The sequence below is a fragment of the Lonchura striata genome, chromosome 3 (genome assembly GCF_046129695.1).
Source record: "Lonchura striata isolate bLonStr1 chromosome 3, bLonStr1.mat, whole genome shotgun sequence".
In the NCBI taxonomy this organism is placed as follows: Eukaryota; Metazoa; Chordata; class Aves; order Passeriformes; family Estrildidae; genus Lonchura; species Lonchura striata.
In genome coordinates, this window is record NC_134605.1 from 29,925,248 (window position 1) to 29,943,871 (window position 18,624).

Sequence of the window (18,624 nt, forward strand, 5' to 3'; positions counted from 1 at the left end):
GGGCGGGCCGGGGCCCGTCCGAGCCCGGGCTGCGACCGGAGCCCGCGCGTGCGCCGTAGGACGGCGGGGCCGCCGCGCGGCGCTTTCCCGCAGTCCCGCCGCGCTCCGCCGGGTCCCGCCTCCCCCTCGTACCGCCCCTTCCGGGCGCCCCGGCGCTGCCGTCCGCCGTGAGGCGCCATGGCTGCCGCCGCCCGGCTGCGGCGGCGGCTGCTGCTGGCGGTGCCATGGCGCTGGCGCTGCAGTCCCCGCCGCGGCGGTGCCGCCTGCCCGTCGGCGGGGCAGATCCGCGCCGCCTTCCTGCGCTTCTTCGAGGAGCGCCACGGCCACCGCCGCCTGCCCTCGGCCCCCGTGCGGCCCCGCGGCGACCCGCGTCTCCTCTTCGTCAATGCGGGCATGAACCAGGTGCTCTTCCCTGTCCTGCACCTCCCCTCCTCCGGCTCGCCGGCGCTTCCGCATCTCAGAGGAGCGCCGCCCGGCTCGGGGTGTCCCCTGCCAAGATCTCCGGCGTTGCCCTGGGCTCCCCGCGCCGCCGTCCTGCTGGACGCCTCTCGTAGTGCCGCAGTGCTGTGCGAGTCTCCCCCGCTGGCGATAGTTTAAAACTGTCAACACAATCCTGTGCCGTGTGTTCTGGAACGAACTAGCTAAAGCAGGGAGGTTGGACCAGATGGCCCACTGTGGTCCCTTCCAACCTGACCCATTCTGTGTATCGGGAGCCCCAGGCGCAGGCTCACTGCACTAGGTGGCATCTGTCCATAGCGGGTACAGATGCCACCTAGGCATCTGTAGGAATGCCTACACCTAGGCATCTAGAGCGTGTGTCTCTCGTTTCCAGTTCAAGCCCATTTTCCTGGGCACGGTGCACCCCCGGAGTGAGCTGGCCCAGTACCGGCGGGTGGTGAACAGCCAGAAGTGTGTGCGTGCAGGAGGGAAGCACAACGATCTGGAGGATGTAGGCCGAGATACTTACCATCACACGTTCTTTGAGATGCTGGGGAACTGGTCCTTTGGGGATTACTTTAAGGTGAGGTGATAGTAGTGAACCCTTTCTAGGGGAAAACATAACCTGCCTTTCAGAGCTGTGCTGTAGTGCCATAGGAGTGTGTACAGAAGGTGTTTTGGTAAGATCCAGATTCATTCCTGGGGGCTCTGTGGCCTGGAACAGCGGTGGTGAGCTCATGGGCTCTATTGCTGAATGTGTCCTGAAGACTCTCAAAGCACTCAGCCTGCCAAAGCTGTGACCAACATGTAAAAATAAAAGTTTTCTGTGAGAATGCCAGTGTTAGCCACTTAATATGGTGTAAAGAGGTTACCAGCTCATTTAATGTTTGTTACTAGAAGGTTTGAAAAGGGAAGAAGAACAAAGGATGCTAAGTTTTTTAGGTGACATATAGATTTTTTCTTTGGAAATTAAATAATCCATGTAACTCTGCCAGCAAGCACATAGATGCACACCATGCTGAAGGGCTCACAACATTTTAGAAATGTCAGTTTTCCACTGGCAGCAGTGAGCTGTTTCATTCTCCTGACCTTCATCCTTGCTCTTTGCAATAAGTCTGAAAATTAGAAAGGGAGAGAAACAGCTGAAATTAACTTCTTTGTTGTTTGATTCCCATTCTAAAGACTCTGAATTATTGTGCTTCATTTATGTTCCCTACCTGCTCAGGAGGAGGCATGTAGCATGGCCTGGGAGCTCTTGACAGAGGTCTATGAGATCCCCAGAGATCGTCTCTATGTCACCTACTTTGGTGGAGACCCCTCGCTGGGGCTGAGCGCAGACGAGGAGTGCAGGGATGTGTGGCTCCACTTGGGGTAAGTGTGTCAGAGAAGAGGTGCTGACATTTTACTTTCCACAGTCTTGCATTTGCTCTTTAGTTGATCAGCTGTGGGGGCCAGAGAGTATGTTTTACCATTTTGTTTCTGGTTTCTTTGCGCTGTTAAAAGTCAGCTGGGCTCTGAACTCACTGGGTCTCTTGAACTTTTGGTTCATTCTCAGGTAGTATCAGTGGGGGTGGGTATGTGCCTAAAACTGGCTGGCCTGGATGAAGTACGTACAGGATCTCCAATCCTTTGCTTCCTCTCCATCATGAGAGTGTGTTCTCTGAAAGCAGGCAATGTCTGCTTCAGTGAGAGGGTGCAGCCATTGCAGAGAGCACTGCTGTGCTTGGGGATCTTGTTCCAGCTGTATGTAGGCTTTGAGCCCAAGGCAGACAGCTCTGTGCCACTGATGGTGTTCAGGTCTTGCCTCTGCTCCAAGGAGCAAGGTGCTCCACAGACCCAGTGGAGAGCCTGTCTTGGTCAGCAGGGGCCAGGCTGTGTTTGCCCATAATTCTGGGCTGAGACTAGGGTCCTGTGTGGTTTGGCTCACTTAATCTTACTAAGGAGAGTAATTCTGTGTGAAGAGAAGGAAGCAGAGGAAGTAGAGAAACAGAGGAATTCTGATGTGTTTCCTTTTTGAGTCTGTAGAAGGAAGAAAGGATTCCTTTCTTCCAGCTTTCTTTGTGATCTGGGTTACTGTGTGGTTTGTGTGTATGCCTCAGCACTGCCATCTCTGTTATCTGCCTTTCCAGGGTTCCTGCCAGTCACGTGCTTCCTTTCCCATTGAAGGATAACTTCTGGGAGATGGGGGACACAGGTCCTTGCGGTCCCTGCACAGAGATCCACTATGACCACGTGGGTGGTGGCAGAAATGCTGCAGCACTGGTGAACCAGGGCAGCCCCGATGTAGTGGAGATCTGGAACTTAGTTTTCATGCAGTACAGCAGGTACCAAGCATCTCATCTGAACTCCAGAGCCTTTCCCCCTAGCCTGACTCCAAAATCATGGGTATATTCTCAGACTTATCACTGGTTTCCAGAAGGTAGCAATACCAAGACCAGGAGCAAGAGAGAAACTGTGGAGATTTGCCCAGCATGGCTCTTGGTCCCCTTTGCTTTAAATCCCTGTCTTCTTCAACCTTCACTGCCTATTCTCCCTTAATGCTGCATTCCAGAGATCTCTTGAGGTCTGCAGCAGTCTGGAAGAGGAGGAGAAGGCCTTTTTTCCTTACATTGCAGCCTATCCTACATTGCATTTTCCTTACATTGCAGCCTATGCTATGTGATGGTCAGATAATGGCTGCCTGACAGGGCTAAGGCAGGCTGCTGTCACTCTTATCCCTGAGCTTCCTTATGCTGGGTCACCCAATGTTTCCATCCCCTGTCACTTTCCCATTCTCTTTGATTCACCTGTTCCTTATTTTTGCTCATGAACTGATCCTTGCTTCTCTTTTGCCTTTTATTTTTCCTGCCTGGCTGACAGAGAGGTGGAGGGGAATCTCCTTCCCTTGCCGCAGTACCATGTGGATACAGGAATGGGTCTGGAAAGACTGGTGACAGTTCTGCAGAACAAACGTTCCAGCTATGACACAGATCTCTTCACTCCCATCTTGGATGCTATTCACAAGGTGATGGTGCTTCTGCTTAGAGTCACAGCTCAACAAAAGCTCCTTGAACACAGACTGCTTGCTGGGTAGCATAGTATAGTCTTCTCTGAGCAGTTATTGAGCAGTGTCTTGAGGCGGGAGGTTATGTCCTGCCAGGTCCAATGCAGTGTTCTAGAAAAAAGGGAGAATTCCAGGCTGGAAATCTGCTGGAATTTCAGCACTGCTGATTCATTTTCCTTTAAAGTGTTTTAAGTTTCTCAGTGCTAGGGCATTGGCTGACCTGTGTTAGTTACAGAAGTCTTGGTCTGTAGTGCCGTGGAAGGATTTGATGAGTACATCTTAGGTGCACGGGGTTCAGAGGTACTTGAAAAACATGATGTCAGGCATAGCTGGCTGCCTCTTGTGTTGAAACTTCTTCTGCAGCCATTATTTTCTGCTGATTTTCTCTCTACTTTCTCTTTTAGGTCTGCAGGGCACCCAGATACCAAGGTTTGGTCGGGAATGCTGATGTTGGGCGTGTGAACATGGCCTACCGCGTGGTGGCAGATCATGTGCGCACCCTGTGCGTGTGCATCACTGATGGCATCTACCCAGGCTTCTCTGGAGCAGAGTAAGGACGTAAGGAGATGGCATGAGGTGGAGGAAGTTAGGTCTAGAAAGGAATATGAACAGCCAGGGAAGAGGTTCTAGTGTGGGCCCCAGATAGGGAGTACATGAGCTTTTAGGGAGACAGGAAGATGAGAGCCAGGAAGGGGTTCCAATCTGCAGACTTCCCCTTGGATGGGTGTAGAGTGTTGGGAGCATCTGGCCTGTGCTGATGAATCAGACCAGATGAGCTGGGGGATGCTGGATGTGGCAGCTGGGCAGGGATGCTCACAAGGCTGCCTGAGGAATCCTTCTCTGTTTTCAGACTGGTGCTGCGTCGGATCCTGCGCAGGGCTGTACGCTTTTGCTCTGAAGTTCTACAGGCTCCACCTGGGCTCCTGGCCTCCCTGGTGCCTACAGTTGTGGAAGTGCTGGTGAGTAAAACTGCTGTCTTGGGGGAAAAAGGTCATCACGCATCCTATTCAGCCCCAAGTCCATTTTCTGCATACTGTCAGGAGTCAATTTTGGATGGGAAGGAGCTCCAGGGAGATGTTACCTGATGGTATGCATTCCAGCATTAAAAACCTCTTGTCCGTATTATCACTTGTGATGGGAGGGAGGGGACATAGTGACATCAGTGGTACAGTCAGCACAAGCATGTGTTACTGTATGCAAGTAACCTCTATAATATTTGTGACATGCTGCGAGATCCCCCGAGGAAGATGCTGAGGATGTTATCACTAACTGAGGCTCACTTCCACAGGGAGATGCTTATCCAGAGCTGACAAGGAATGCCAACCAGGTGAGCTATGTGGAATACCCTTGTCTCATTATCTTTGTGAATCACTGCTCTCAAGGCCAGAAATCAGCCTGCCCTTGGGACTTAACTGGAGGAGTTTGCATAGCCTCCTCCGCAATCATGTTCTCATGGGTGGACTGAGATGTTCTGGGCACAAGTGTCTGTGGCAGATTTCCATATGGTCCACTAGGTCCTTACCAGGGACTGCATGTGCTGTGTAATGCGGCTGTTGCTCTAAAAAAGCTACAGTAGCTTTTTTGGTTGAGTGCAAATACAGCCCGTCCTCTCCTGCGTACCCTTTGTCTAAAGTGGAATGATGATTTAAGGCTAGTCCCAGCTTGCTTCCACTTACAGCAACTTCTCTGGCTGTTCCAGACATACAGTTGTAATTGGGTCACAGGGAACATTTGTCAGCCTAAAGCTTTCCCCATGTGGATGGTCAATATTTCCTTGACAGGAGTGGTGACAGGAGACACAATGACTTTGGCACTGTTCAATAATGCATCAGAGCCATGTTGTGATGGGTACATGCAGAACAAAAAGGCTGGTTTATATGCTTTGAGCTGACTAAGCAGGGCTGAGCTGAGCTGGAGAACTCCCTGAAATGTGGGTAACCCTTCTGATCCTTGGGCAGATCAAGGATATCATTAATGAGAACGAGGCTGCATTTCTATCCTCCCTGGAGCGCGGGAGGTGCATCATCGAGCGGACAGTGCAGCAGATGGAGCCCTCCACAAATTTCCCAGGTGAGTGTCCCTCCTCTGACAAGCTGCACTTAAGAGACAGTTTACTCCAGGTCCTCACAAGCATTGCAGTCAAAACTGGTGGATGTTTGCCTCCCCTGTGTTTTCTGTAACACTAGCCCCAGACAGAGGAGCAGATGTTCCTTTCTCCAGACCGGAGTTGTTTTCTAGTACTTTGTCCTCACAACAAACTAGGCAACAACCAAGTTAGAAATATTCCCTTGCTGTTTTATTGACTGATCAACAAGGTCGTTATACACATCTGAGAGAAGTAGCACAGGACCCAACCAGTGCAGCTGCCTGTCTAGATGTTCTGCACTGAATTTTAGTAGGAGGGGGGCTGTGGAGCTTTATTAATACTCTGTCCCATGCAAGAAGAACTCCAAGGCTTCTCTTCCCCATTAACCAGTTGCACAGGTAGATCCAGTTACCAAAGCACACACTAGACTGATCCCACCCAGACAAATCTTGAGATGCCTTTGCTTTCTGTGTTCACACAGAGTTCTTGTCCTTCTTTTTGTCTTACAGCTGAGGTAGCCTGGTCTCTCTATGGGAATCTGGGATTCCCTCTGGATCTGATTGACTTGATGCTTGAAGAGAAGGGAATCAGTCTGGATTCAGCTGCTTTTAACAAACTTGCTCTGGAAGATGCAAAGGTAAGAGGAAGACCTGTATTGTCAGAATAATTCAAAGCCTTACCTGTCTCCTGTGACCGTGGAAGCAGGATTTCTTTCACTGCTGAGGCTCTTCAGAGCACCACAGGGCTACCTGCCTTCTCCCTGAAGTGAGTTTGAAACAGCAGTGGCATCTCAGTCCCCTTGTTTCTGAATGTGGAACTGAACTGTTGGTGGCTTTTCTTCAGGTATTTTATGATGCTGGAGTGAAGGTTATGAAATATTTATATAGATTAGGACAGTCCTCTGTTAGTCATGTAGTCTAACTTCTCACAAAGTAGAACCAGCTTAGACAGCTGAAGCAGCAAATTATTTTTGAAGAGTTTATAAAATCTCCACCACCTCGCTAGTGCTGAAATACTTGCACTGCCCACTCACCACCATCCCCTAGTGCAGTAATTGGTTTGAGGCCTTCCTCTCCTGAGCTTTAATGGCCTGGAAGCTTCACAGCAACACAGCAATCTGTGCCAGGAGGGATGTGTTAACAGCCAGGTATGGCCTGGCTCAAGGCTATCACAGAGTGGTATTCAGTACTTGTGAGGTTTGAAGGGATGGGCTTAATTAGCATTAGCCTACATCAAGCCTGGATCTGAACAAGCCTTTTCCATGGAGGTGGAAGAAGTCATTCCTAGTCTTACAGTTCCAGTTACCTGTTTGCTTGCCCCCAGGGAGCTGCCATCTAACTGTGCCTTTGCTCTGCTGCAGCGGAAGTCTGGTGGCCCACAGGCTGGACAGCCAGGGACCGCAAACACCCGTCTGGATGTGCACTCGCTGGCTTGGCTGCAGGGCAGCAGTGTGCCTGCTACAGATGACTCTCCCAAGTACGCCTACACGCTGGGGCAGCACGGCCAGTACGGTGAGTGCCTGGCCCACCTGCAAAGCAAGCTCTGCTGGAGTCCCTCACATGCCTGCTTTTGTTGCCTAGCCCCATGTGTGCACAACGTGTACTTCGTGGTCCAAACCTGTCCACCTTGCTGCCATGTTTCTTCCCTACCCCTGTACCTCATCCCAAACCAGGTGCTTTTCTTAGTGCTGTTGGTATGTCCCTAGGAAGGCTCTGGGATGGTAACAGGGCGGAGCTCTGGGTTGGCACCACTGGGTGCAGTGGTGAAACAGGGACTCTTGATTTCTTCTAGAGATAAGTCTGGTCTCCAACAATTAGGCTTCTGGGTGTGTGCTCGAGAGAAAGAAGGATAATTACGCAAGGTTTTAGGTAGCTGTGTGAAAGCGGGCCCTTGCTGTTTCCGTGGCAGACCGCTAGGTGCCAGCGCAGGCTTTTTGTCACCTACGGTAACTGAGGCTGCTGATACTCTACGGAAGGCATGAAGATAAGCCACAGTGGCTTATCAAGATAAGACAGAGGTGGTGTGGCTGTCACAGACCATTAGAGAAGGCTGTGTACAGCCAACTCCCTTTTACCCAGTGTGCTGGTGGCAGCCCACGCTAAGCAGAAAGTGAGGCAATTCAAACTATATATACTACACCAAGAGCACAACAGAGGAAAGAAGCCTCATAGTGACATTGGCTCAAATCCCCAAACTAGAACTGTCCCACCTTCTTAGCTTCTAAATCATGGAATAATTTGGGTTGAAGGGAATCTCTGGATGTCCAGTTTCACAGTTGGATCACATTGCTCAGAGCTTTGTCCATTTAAGTTTTCATTATCTTCAGGGACAAAAATCTCATAGGCTATCTGTTCCCTGTTCTTTATCACTCTTAGTGTGTAAAGGATTTTTTCTTCAGGTACAGCCAGAATTTCCTGTACTCTTGATGTAGTCTCCCAAATGCTAAATAGGGATGAATAACCTCTTTCTTTGACTGCTGGCTATGTTTGTGTTCATACAGCTCAGCAGGCAGGCAGCCTTCCTTGCTGCAAGGGTACCCTGCTGCCTTGTGTTCAGCTTGCTCCCAAGAACCTAAGATTTCTGTCAGTTCATTTCTGTAGGCTGCTCAGATGCCTCCAGAAAGCAGTCCAGTTCTTCAATGTATCAGCCAGTCCTTGCCAATTAAGTGGTATATGAGTACATGTCATTTTGTCATGGATAATTATTAATGAAGATGTTAAGTGGTGTTGTCTCTTATATCAGCCACCAAGCATGGCAGGCACAACCAGGTAGCTCTGCTAGTAGCTGAATATCAGTTGAACATTGAACTACCGAGCAATTCTCACTGGGGCCCTCTGCCCAGCCAATTACACACCCAATTTATGGGCCACTTGTCCTCAGTGCCCAAATTTGGATTCAAGGAGCCTACAGGAGAGCATGTTAGATGCTTGCTGAACCCAGGAACATAACATCCCTGTTGTCCCCTATCCACAGCATCTTCATAAAAGTCAGTCAGGTTTGCCAAGCTTGCAGTGTAGCAAGATGCAGATGTGTCTGTGCCTCATTTTCTTTACCAGGCTCATGTGGAGCCAGATTGGGTGTCCCTGCCTGCTTAGCTGCTCTGGCTCTGCAGTTCTGTCATTAGGTAAGTGAGGGATGACTTAGTTCCAGTCCTTTGTCCCTTCTGCCAGTAGCTGTTCTTCTCCTACCAAGGCAAAGTTCCAGCTTTCAGTATAGCCCAGGTGTTGGCAGGGTTGGCACAGGGAAGTGATCCCTCCTTTTCTGTTGCAGTCTGACAGACTGTATGCACTAACTGCTGCTGTCTTCTTCTCCCTGACAGAGTTCAGTCCATGCCAGGCCACTGTCCTGATGCTGTACAAAGATCAGTCTCTCCATAAGGAAGTTGGGGGAGGGCAACGCTGTGGTGTCATCTTGGACAGGACTAACTTCTATGCAGAGCAGGGAGGGCAAGACTCTGACCAAGGCTACATGATACGTTTAGGACAGCAGGTAAGGCCCTTTGCTGCCTAACTCAAGGCTGCCATGGGTTCTGTGGCCAGGCAGAATTCTCCAAGTGATGGGTTGTTCTACTGTGTTAATTTGCGAGCTGCTGACTCTTGACAGTTCTCTTGGCTTAGCATCAGAGTTGGTGGGGTAAGAGAATCAGCAAAAACTTCACAAGGGCATTCTTGCTGCTGTGGCTGTCTCTCACAGCCCTTTGCAATTTCATCTTGCTGAGGAAGACTAAGGTCTTCTCAGGTCTTCCTTCAATGTGCTGTATTCTTGCCAGCTGGGGTTGTAATGCTGAGAGAAGGCAATCACTGATCACAGAGTCCGTGAACTGAGTCAGTCCTGGACAGCTGCAAGTGCTGCCCAACCTGAAACCCAGTGCAAAAACCCTTATTCCTCCCAAGAGCATCAGGGAGGACCTCCACTTCTGCAGCATGTTTCTTCAGCCTTGCCAAAGGGAGAGCTTTTACCCTGTCCTGGGAAGTTACACGAGGCACAACCTTTTCTCCTTTCCCCATCTCTAGCTCTTGATAATCACCCCTGGGCCTTTTTAGCCTTGCAGAATGTTACAGTGCCTTGCTCAGCACTTCTCCCCAGGCTAAAGTGGTGGTCCAGTTTTGTTGCTATCCCAGTGAGGCAGAAATGGTGCCTTGGATGCCAGAGATATGCCTTGGGAGATGCTGTTAATCTTCTCATGGATGAGTATAGTTGTTAAGAAAATTAGTCAGCAGTTACTGCCTGTCCACTGCAAGCTGGCAACTTCAGCATACTTTATAGTGAGTGGCTGGGTACAGGCAAGGTCTGAGACACTTTGGTTATGCTTGCAGTAAGCTTCTCTCTGCTTTTCCCACCCCATCCCTGTCTTTTAGGGATCAGTGGGAAATGTGCTTCCCAGTCGGGTCAAGCAGGTACACAGCACAGGTATTTGGAGCTTCCCTGTGTCCTAACTCGTTTTTCTGTCTCTTTGCTCAGGATGTGCTCTTCCCTGTAGAGTCAGTTCATCTCTGTGGTGGCTATGTGATCCATGAGGTGACTGCTGTGGAAACCCTGCGTGCTGGTGACCAAATGCAGCTCTTTGTGGATGAGGTGATAACTTAGTGCTCTTAACCTTTTCCTTGTGATATCCTGAGTAAACCAGGCACAGCAGATCTTTGTCACTTGTATTCTTGAGGCTGTTCTTCCTCATAGCATGCAGTGGGAAGGAGATACCACAACTGACTCTGTAATCTTTGTAACCCATTGATCTGTCCAAAAGTACCTACCCGTTACTGTTTTACAAAGATGATCCCATGGAAAAATGAGTTAGAGCTGCCCCATCACATAACTCATCTGACAGCTGTACTGCCTGTTGGGTTTCCTCCATCTTCTCCTATCCGCTGACATGCAGCCTTTTCCTTATCTCTTTGTGCCATCCCTTGTAGGGAAAGCTGGGCTCCAGGATGGCTTTGATGAATGGAGACGAGAGATCTCTGAAGGCTGTTCTTAGAATATCAGGTTTATTAGGGATGGTGAAAGGTCTTGCTTGGAGCTGCCAGATGCAGCACGTGGCAAGGCCTGAGGGGATGGCAGAGGGGAGAGACAAGAGGTAGAGAGGATGCTCTAGGAGAGGGTGGAAGTTCCAAGAGAGCGGGGATTCCAAGAGAGCATCTGGCCCCTCAGAGACCCCTTATCAGGGGGCTTCAAGGTGGGCTGGAACAAGACTTGGGCCAATGGGGGTCACAGACACTTGATGCTTTAGGGTAGGGTTACAGGTGTGGGATGAACCATACATTTTGGGGATTGAGAATAGAACAGTCCATTTGACCTTTGGACCTATCTGTAGGTACGGGCATTGTTCAACCAGTAGGGGGGATTGTCTTCATCCTGGCTGTACTATTGTGAATCTTTTGCCAGGCAATTATATTTATTCATCCTTCCCAACAATCCCTCTCCCCCGAGCTGCGGAGGGCGAGCACTCCCTGCTAAGTGGTGTATGTTTTCAGGCACAGCGCCTGGCCTGCATGAGGAACCACACTGCCACCCACCTGCTGAGCTTCGCGCTCCGGCGTGTCCTGGGGGACAGCACCGAGCAGCGGGGCTCACACGTCACAGCACAGCAGCTGCGCTTCGACTTTGATACCAAGGTGACTCTGAAATCCAGGTCCCTAGTTCTCAGCACTACCAGCATTCAGGGATTCTCTCCAGGGATTTTTCCCCTCTCCCCATAATCACTCCTTTAGAGACAAGTCACGTTTTGTCTGAGTAATGAAGCTTGGTCCTCTGGAAGTGACCATGTCCATTTTGCATTGACCTGACCCTGAGCAGGGCTTGTTGAGGGGTTGAATGGGGGTCAGAAGAGAAAGGACTTAGCAAGGCCAGTGGTCATGGTACTGACACAAAATAGTGTAAAGGAGTCTTTGAGAGATGGTGCTTGGCTGTGACACATAGCTGATGTCTGTACTGGGCATTCAGGTGAGAGTATTTGTGAAGCTTTGGGTCGGGTAACCTGGTAACCTGTCATTCATTCTGGTATCTCTTTTGAAGACTTTGGCTGATGCTCTTCCATCAAAAATCCTTATCTCTAAGTAGAATGTGGGAGGGCCATGATGTTCACAGTTCCCTTTTACAAGCAGAGAAGATGAGATGCAGGGGTAGAGTGGTGTGCCCAAGCTAAATCATCTGGTGGCTGTGCCCCAGATCTCCCTCCTTCATTCTGTACCTCTCGGGAGGCTTCTCCTGAATGTGGCTGATTTGCTTCCTCAGGGCCATGTGACTGTGGAGCAGCTGCAACAAGTGGAGCAAGTGGTCCAGGACCTGATCCAAAAAAATGAGGTGGTGCATGTGGCTGAAGTCCCCCTCACACTGGCAAGAAGAGTTCAGGGGCTCCGTGCGGTGGATGAGGTATGGCAGGATGGCAGCACACATCTTCATGAGCATTCTCCTTCAGCAGGAATCGTCTCAGACACGAGATGTTGACACAATGTGTTTCTGCAAAGGAATTGTCTCCCAAAACTCAGGTGGAAAATAGGACAGAGATGAGGTCTCAGGACACTGCTGTAAAACATGGACACTGGTGATGCACAGGCTTTCTGTTTATGCCTGTGGACCAAAAGCCTGTCATGTCACCAATTGTGTCTTTCTCCCACTGGTGGCTGGTTGTGGGGGAGAAATGGTGCCACCCCTGACTCAGAGGCTGTTCTAGAATAGGAGAAAAATGAGGCAGACCCTGAAGCTATGTAGTTAGTCGCTAAGTGCCCCTGAACAATGGTGTTGTTAGCTGCTGATCCCTGTCTCCTCTGTCAGGGGTATCCAGATCCAGTGAGGATAGTGTCCCTGGGGGTCCCTGTGGAGAATGTGCTGACCTGTGACTCCAAGGCTGCAATGCAGACCTCTGTGGAGCTCTGCTGTGGGACGTAAGTGACTTTTACTTGCAGCCAGAGGGCATGTTTGTGGGCAGTTGTGGCTGAGGTAGAAACATCACTATAAGCTCACCTTCCTGTCCCTGTGAAACTAAGTTTCCTCACTGGAAAAATATTTTTTGAGGACAGGATGGGCTATTTACAAAGCTTGGGAAGTTCCAGGGTGAACAAACTTTAACAAAATGCACAGCATTTTTCCTTACTTCATAGTCTGAAACTGACCTGGAAGCCACAGAGCACCAGCAGGGTATGGGAAAGGTGTGTGTGACTTGTCACACCAGGGTTTTGGAGCTTTGCCTTTGGGGTTACAGAAGGGCTGGGTGCCTGGCTAAAGACTCCAATTCAGCTGTGAGAACTTGAGACTGCTCTGATTATGTTAATTAATTATCTTCACCCTCTTCTGCTTTTAGCAGTAATGAGAGTAGAAGAAAAGGACAGTGCTCTTAGGACAGTGCTGACACCAAAAAAATAAAAAAAAAGGAGGAACAAACTGGTCTTAGAGCAGATAGAGCTTGAAATGAGCAATTTTCTACCTATGAGATCTTCTTGTAAGAGTAGTGGGACAAGAAACTGCATGGGAGAAGAGATGATCAATTTTTATGAAGATCTCTGGAATGATTTCTTGTGGTAACAGAACCCAAGACACTGTAGTTTTCATATCCAGCATTGAATAAACAAGAAGGAAAAGGGAGGTTGTCAGTGTCCTGAGACTACACAACTATCCTTTGTCTGGAGTCTACTGGCCAGGCAGTGAGCTGGCCTGACAAGAGAGTGGTGGAGTAGCAGGTGAATAGAGGAGAAAAACACCAATTCATCTCACTGCTGAAGGAGAGGAAAGGAGGACAGAACTTGGCTGCATATTTGACTGGAGCCTCCTTGGCAAGGTAGCACAGAGGTTCCTCTGGAATAGCCTCAACTCTGCTGTCTCTTGCCTGACAAGGTGCCATCAGGATTTTAGGGATGAGAAAGGATTCAAGGTACTGGGATTAGGATTAGAAAAGGGCTGCTGGACTTTAGAGTTCTCAAAAAAAAGAACAGGGTTCCTGATTTCTGTTTGCAAAGAGCAACTTTCTTTCCTGTTCTCTGCTGACATTTTAGGCACCTCCTCCAAACAGGATCTGTGGAAGATCTGGCCATCATCAGCGAGCGTCAGCTTGTCAAAGGGATTAGCCGTGTCATTGCAGTGACAGGGGGACGAGCCAAAGAGGTAAGAAAGAGGCAAAAGAGATTTCTGCCATGTCAAGGCAGTGCCAGAAGGACCGACCTTTGTGGGTTCCTCATAGACAATTAGCTCCCCACTGCTTTGGTTGGAGCCTCCCTGCTGTGCCACATCTGGCTTCCTGCTTCAGCCTTGGACTCAGCTCTGCTACTGTACCTCACTGTTCACCTCCTTTCCCTCCCATCCTAGTTCTCTGTCTCCTTGACCTTCATTTCTCCTTTCAAACCCCCCCTTTCCAAGACAAAAACTTGCACAAAATATCAGGAAGCCTCTGGTCTATAAATTTCAGTCCCCCGGTAGGTATTTTAAGGTATAATTCTTCGTGCTTGGATTTGCACTTCATGATTACAGGGTTCTGGCCTCTTTCTTACAGCCCTTTTGCTTCCTTTCTTCAGTCTTTCTCCTGCTAAACTCTGATTCTGGTGTGGCTGGTTCTGTATAAAAAGTAAGCAACCTACTATTGTGTTCATGTGATCACTCTGTCCTTTGAGTATTCGAAGGTGTCAGGTGCCCCATAAGCCTTCTCTCTTCCTTTAAGGCTGCTGTCAGAGGAGAGTGACTCATAGTCGCTGGAATTGGAAAGACAAAAGGCAAAGGCCAACCCTGCAAATCTGTTACTTTTTGGCTGGCCATCCCCTGTGCATCTGTTTCCCTGAGAGGCTTTTCTTCATGCAGAAGAACAAAAAGCTGCAGGGTACATCTGCATGCTTTGCTGGAAGTGCTGACCTGAAGAGCCCCTGAGAGGATCTCTGTGCAAGTGTTAATGAGACAAGAGAAGCTGCAGAGAGATTTACTTGAAACAAGGGTTGTGTATCCTAGTTAGGCAGAGCAGTCCTCTGCTGTCCTGCTCTAAAGTCTTGCAGGACCATCCTGGGCACAGAGATCTGGCAGGGAGGAAATGCTCCAAAACGTAAGGATTGGTACTGGTGAAAAAAAACTTGTAATAGCTTTTTTAAAAAAAAATATTTATAGTAGCATTTTTGGTGAAAACAGTAAGAAATATATCAGGATAGGTAAACTCAGGAAATATGCTTGAATGGCTGATGAGGTTCCTTTTAGTGTTAGTGTTTCTCTTGTTTCTTCAGTCAGCAGTTCCAAGATTGCATTTGCTAATGGCAAAAGATTTCTAAGATGCTCCACAGAGCTCCCCAGTTTTTCCTCAGTGAAATCCTGATGATTTTGGTGCAAGTTTTTGAGGAAACATGAATTTTGACCATAAATAGCACATAAAGCTCAACAGCTTGGTCTGCCTGAGTGTGACCATTTAGCGTTGGTTGCAAATCTAGAGAGGAATGTTGTATTTCAGAGTCTTGCAGGAACAGTCATTCCTAAACCATCTGTAGGTGTCTTCTTACTGGATTCTGAGTAGTACTTCGGTGTTCATGATCCTGCTGTCTCCCCATTTTCTTCATCCCTGTGGACTGTTTCTGTTGCTGCATTTGAACCATGAATTCCTTCCATCTCTGCAGGCCCGGGAAGTAGGCCAGTGCTTAGCTGTGGAAGTGGACTCTGTCTCCTTACGAATGAAGCAGAGGATCACCTCTATTTCTGAGATGCAGAATCTCTCCAAAGAAGTGGGCCAGTTGACCAAAGTAAGGATTATATTCCTGTACAGAAAGCCCAGCATGGGCATATGGGACGCATGACTTTTTCCCTATCAGGTTCACATCTTATCATGGTCAATAGCAAGGGCAAGTTGCTACCTGCTGTTGCCTCTTTGGTCACAAGGATTTTTGCCAGCATCCAGGTGGCTGTGTTGCAGATGGCTAGCTGAAAAGAGAAAGCTGTTCAGCACTGTGACTGGCTGCCCTGGTCATGTGGGTTAAAGGAAGGTCTGGAAAGAGGCTGTGCTCCAGCCTGACCTCCCAGAGAACTAGCACTTTATGTTTAATGTTCTTACAGAGCAAATTGTCTTGCAGGTGGTGGCCAGCACTGCAATGCCCCAGTGGCAAAGAAAAGACCTACAGACCATCCTGAAAGCGCTGCAGCGAACAGCCAACACAACTATCAAGAAACTGGAGCTGCAGCAGGTACTGAGGCAGCAGCACACCAGCTTGCAGCCAGATGATAGCACATGCCAGTGGACCTGATGTCTCTGTCACTCTTCAGAGCCACTCAGTCACTAGAGGCTCAGAAGGCAAAAGAAAGGAAAGCCTGTGCAATAATGCACGGTGCAACACAGACCCTGTGTTGGGTTGATTTCATTGGCCATTGTTTATGGGGCCATTGGTTAAAATGCAGAGAATGACTGGCTGGGCTTTTAGCACCTGCAGAATTTCCATGTCTCCCTGTCTCTGAGAACAGAGAGCCCCATACCAGCACTTTTGGCCAACACCAATAGGCATTGGGCCTCACTTCCTTGTTTATGCATGATGAGATGGTCCTCACAGTAGGCTTAACAGAGGTTTTCCTCCAGCTGCATGGATTTTGCTGTGCTTCCCACATGTGTTTGTGTTCTGCCAATTTATATTAAAAGCAGATTAGAAATACTTACTGGTAACAGAAATCTCAGGAGAACTATCCCTTTCTTAAAGTAGAAGCATCTTGCCACAGGAGCCTTCCTGAGACATGTGGCTCTGTATAGGTCCAGGAGAGAGGCTGGGGACTGAGTGAGTCACTCTCTATTTCACTTTTGACAGGGGTTCATCTCTGCTTGCATTTGTGGAAGGAGGGCTGTACAGCTCCACATGGAGATTTTCGTCTGCTAGTCTTACTTTGACTCTGCTATCATATATCTCCTATCTGTCCCACAGAGCAATGCTTGCATTCCCTTTGTGTATATATTACATGGATTTATCCCCATGCAGCCCACCCTGTGCCACCTGTAGCCCTTCAAAGTGCTATTTTTCTCCCTCCAGGCTGAGAAGGTGGCACAAGTCTTGCTAGCAAAATACTGCAACCAGCCTGTCATCATTGATACTATCCCAGCTGATTCCCTCTCTGTGAGTAATCCACATTCTTTGTTGGCCCAGTGGTACCTCAGGTGCTACAAACAGCAAGAGGGGGTTGCTGAGCACATTTTCTGCTGGATGCTGCTCTGCTTTGCTGTTGCCTGACCTCTGTTATCCCTGCCTCTCCTAGATCCTAATGAAAGTAGTGAACCAGCTGTGTGACAAGTCTCCTGGCACATCAGTCTTGCTGCTCAGCCCTCAGACTTCGGGTGAGGTGCTCTGTGCCTGTCAGGTATCCAAGGTAAGCAGAACCCTGATTGAGGCAAAGGGAACCTGCCTGCCAAGGGGGGCTGGACCCACTGCTCAGCAGGTCCTGCTTGAGGCTTTTCCTGGGGTTTTGCCCAATGTTGGTGGTTAATCACACAGGGGCAGGACCTGAGATGACTGTACTGAGACCAGATGTACTTTCAGTCTCTGTTGGGCACAGATATCCCTGGCTCCTCCAGGCTGTGTTTGCCCAGGGGCAACATGTAAGCTCAGCCTTTGTGGTCCTCACAGTCATGACTGCCTCAGGCTGGGTACAGAGAGGATGCTGTTAGCTTTCTTTATTCATAGATTGCAGGCTGCCGCACACTACAAATAACTTGCCTGTGTCTATTCCCCAGAGCTGCCTCCCTGGGTTCTCTGCTGCTGACTGGGCCATGGCTGTCTGTACACAGATGGAAGGGAAGGCAGGAGGCTCTCCCATCGTAGCTAAGGGCAGTGGAAATGCCAAAGGCATGCAGGGAGCCCTGACTACTGCACTGGAGTTCGCTCAGAGCAAGCTGTGATCCTTTAGTGCCAGGACAGCTGTATACACCCAGCTGGACACTTGATACCAAGCATATACTCTGCCCATCTGGAAGGATTAGCAGCTGAACATTGCTGCAACTACTGCCTTGGAGCACTTGACTTCTGAGCATCCAGGATCAGCAGAGACCCCACTGACAGAATGATGCTGCCTCTTCTCAGCATGAGCCTATGGCAGTGGAGCCTTGGAAAGCACCAGTTGCAACAGCAGATCCTACTTCTCATGGAACAGTGCAAATCTTGCCACAAGACCAGCACAGAAATTTTGTGAGAACATGGGGGTTGGGACTGTTACGTTAAAGCTATTAAAAGGTCGAGAGAATTCAATCATCTAATGTTTCTTGTAGCTGCACCTTTTTTTTCCTGCTCTGACAGAGGGGTTTGTTCTGCCCCTGCAGCTCCAGAAGTCAGCATTTACTCTTGTCTAAGCAGTTCCTTCCTACTGCAGAACTCTGAAAAGCCCTTTGATTAAAAATGCTACTCTAATTTAGAAATTAGAGAAATCCCACCTTGCTTCTGGACTCAGGCTTGTTAGGCTATGCAATAGGTAGAGCTGAAGCCAGTCGTCAGCACTGAGGGAACAAAATTGTCCCCCTTTCCACCTCTCTGCTTTGGATGAATGTTCTTATCTCTGTTTCTTCCTGCCACTCTCTTGCAAGTCCTTCCTTCTGGCTTCTTACTGGCTTGTACCTAAAAACCAGCACTGATATATATTGAGTTGTGAGAATGAAAACTGTTGCTGTGTTGCAGCATGGAAATCCCTACAGCAGGACTGTAGCCTGCTTTGTCTTGAGGTGAGCACGTCTCATAAACTGGTTATTATTCACAAGCAGTGGTGGACCCAGCAAATTCAATTCATAAAGACATTTCAGACTTCAGCGTTAGAGTGATGGTGAGAGCTCCTGGCCAAAGCATCATTATTTTAGATACAGGATTGACCTAAATAGAGATCATAAATGGTAGCTGAGTCAAAAGTGCAACAGGATAGTGATACAAACAGGTTTTCACCCTGTGAGCAGCAAGAGTAGCCTGACACAAATGAATTTCACCAGGTAGGGTTGCCTGTCACTGTGAAGGGAGATGGAGGACCAGTAGCTGCTTTTGGGGAGGGAGGAAGTGTAGAAGAACAGTGATGCTGATGGACAGGTAGCAGGAAATGGCTATCACATAGATACAGATTACTGAAGAGGATGTAGTGGGGAATGGCTGTG

The 18,624-nt window shown here is 49.0% G+C and overlaps 1 protein-coding gene across 1 annotated transcript; it reads left to right on the forward strand.

Annotated features, from left to right (window-relative positions):
- The first annotated feature begins 162 nt into the window (after positions 1 to 162).
- On the forward strand, positions 163 to 17,748 carry AARS2 (alanyl-tRNA synthetase 2, mitochondrial). The gene is made up of 22 exons (XM_021550434.2): positions 163 to 402; positions 833 to 1,021; positions 1,664 to 1,809; positions 2,568 to 2,762; positions 3,298 to 3,442; positions 3,886 to 4,031; positions 4,332 to 4,440; positions 4,770 to 4,808; positions 5,440 to 5,551; positions 6,077 to 6,204; positions 6,928 to 7,078; positions 8,887 to 9,056; positions 10,029 to 10,142; positions 11,039 to 11,179; positions 11,799 to 11,936; positions 12,339 to 12,448; positions 13,553 to 13,661; positions 15,143 to 15,265; positions 15,593 to 15,703; positions 16,532 to 16,615; positions 16,755 to 16,865; positions 17,230 to 17,748. Exons 1-22 carry the CDS (start codon positions 178 to 180, stop codon positions 17,392 to 17,394), a joined length of 2,961 nt encoding a protein of 986 aa, XP_021406109.2. The 5' UTR covers positions 163 to 177; the 3' UTR covers positions 17,395 to 17,748.
- The last annotated feature ends 876 nt before the right edge of the window (positions 17,749 to 18,624 follow it).

Bases quoted from the DNA above. Each gene is read 5' to 3' on its own strand.
- AARS2 (XM_021550434.2), top strand. From the start codon at position 178: ATGGCTGCCGCCGCCCGGCTGCGGCGGCGGCTGCTGCTGGCGGTGCCA. The intron at 10,143-11,038 runs GTGATAACTTAG...GTATGTTTTCAG, and splicing joins TGCAGCTCTTTGTGGATGAG to GCACAGCGCCTGGCCTGCAT. The intron at 11,180-11,798 runs GTGACTCTGAAA...TTGCTTCCTCAG, and splicing joins GCTTCGACTTTGATACCAAG to GGCCATGTGACTGTGGAGCA.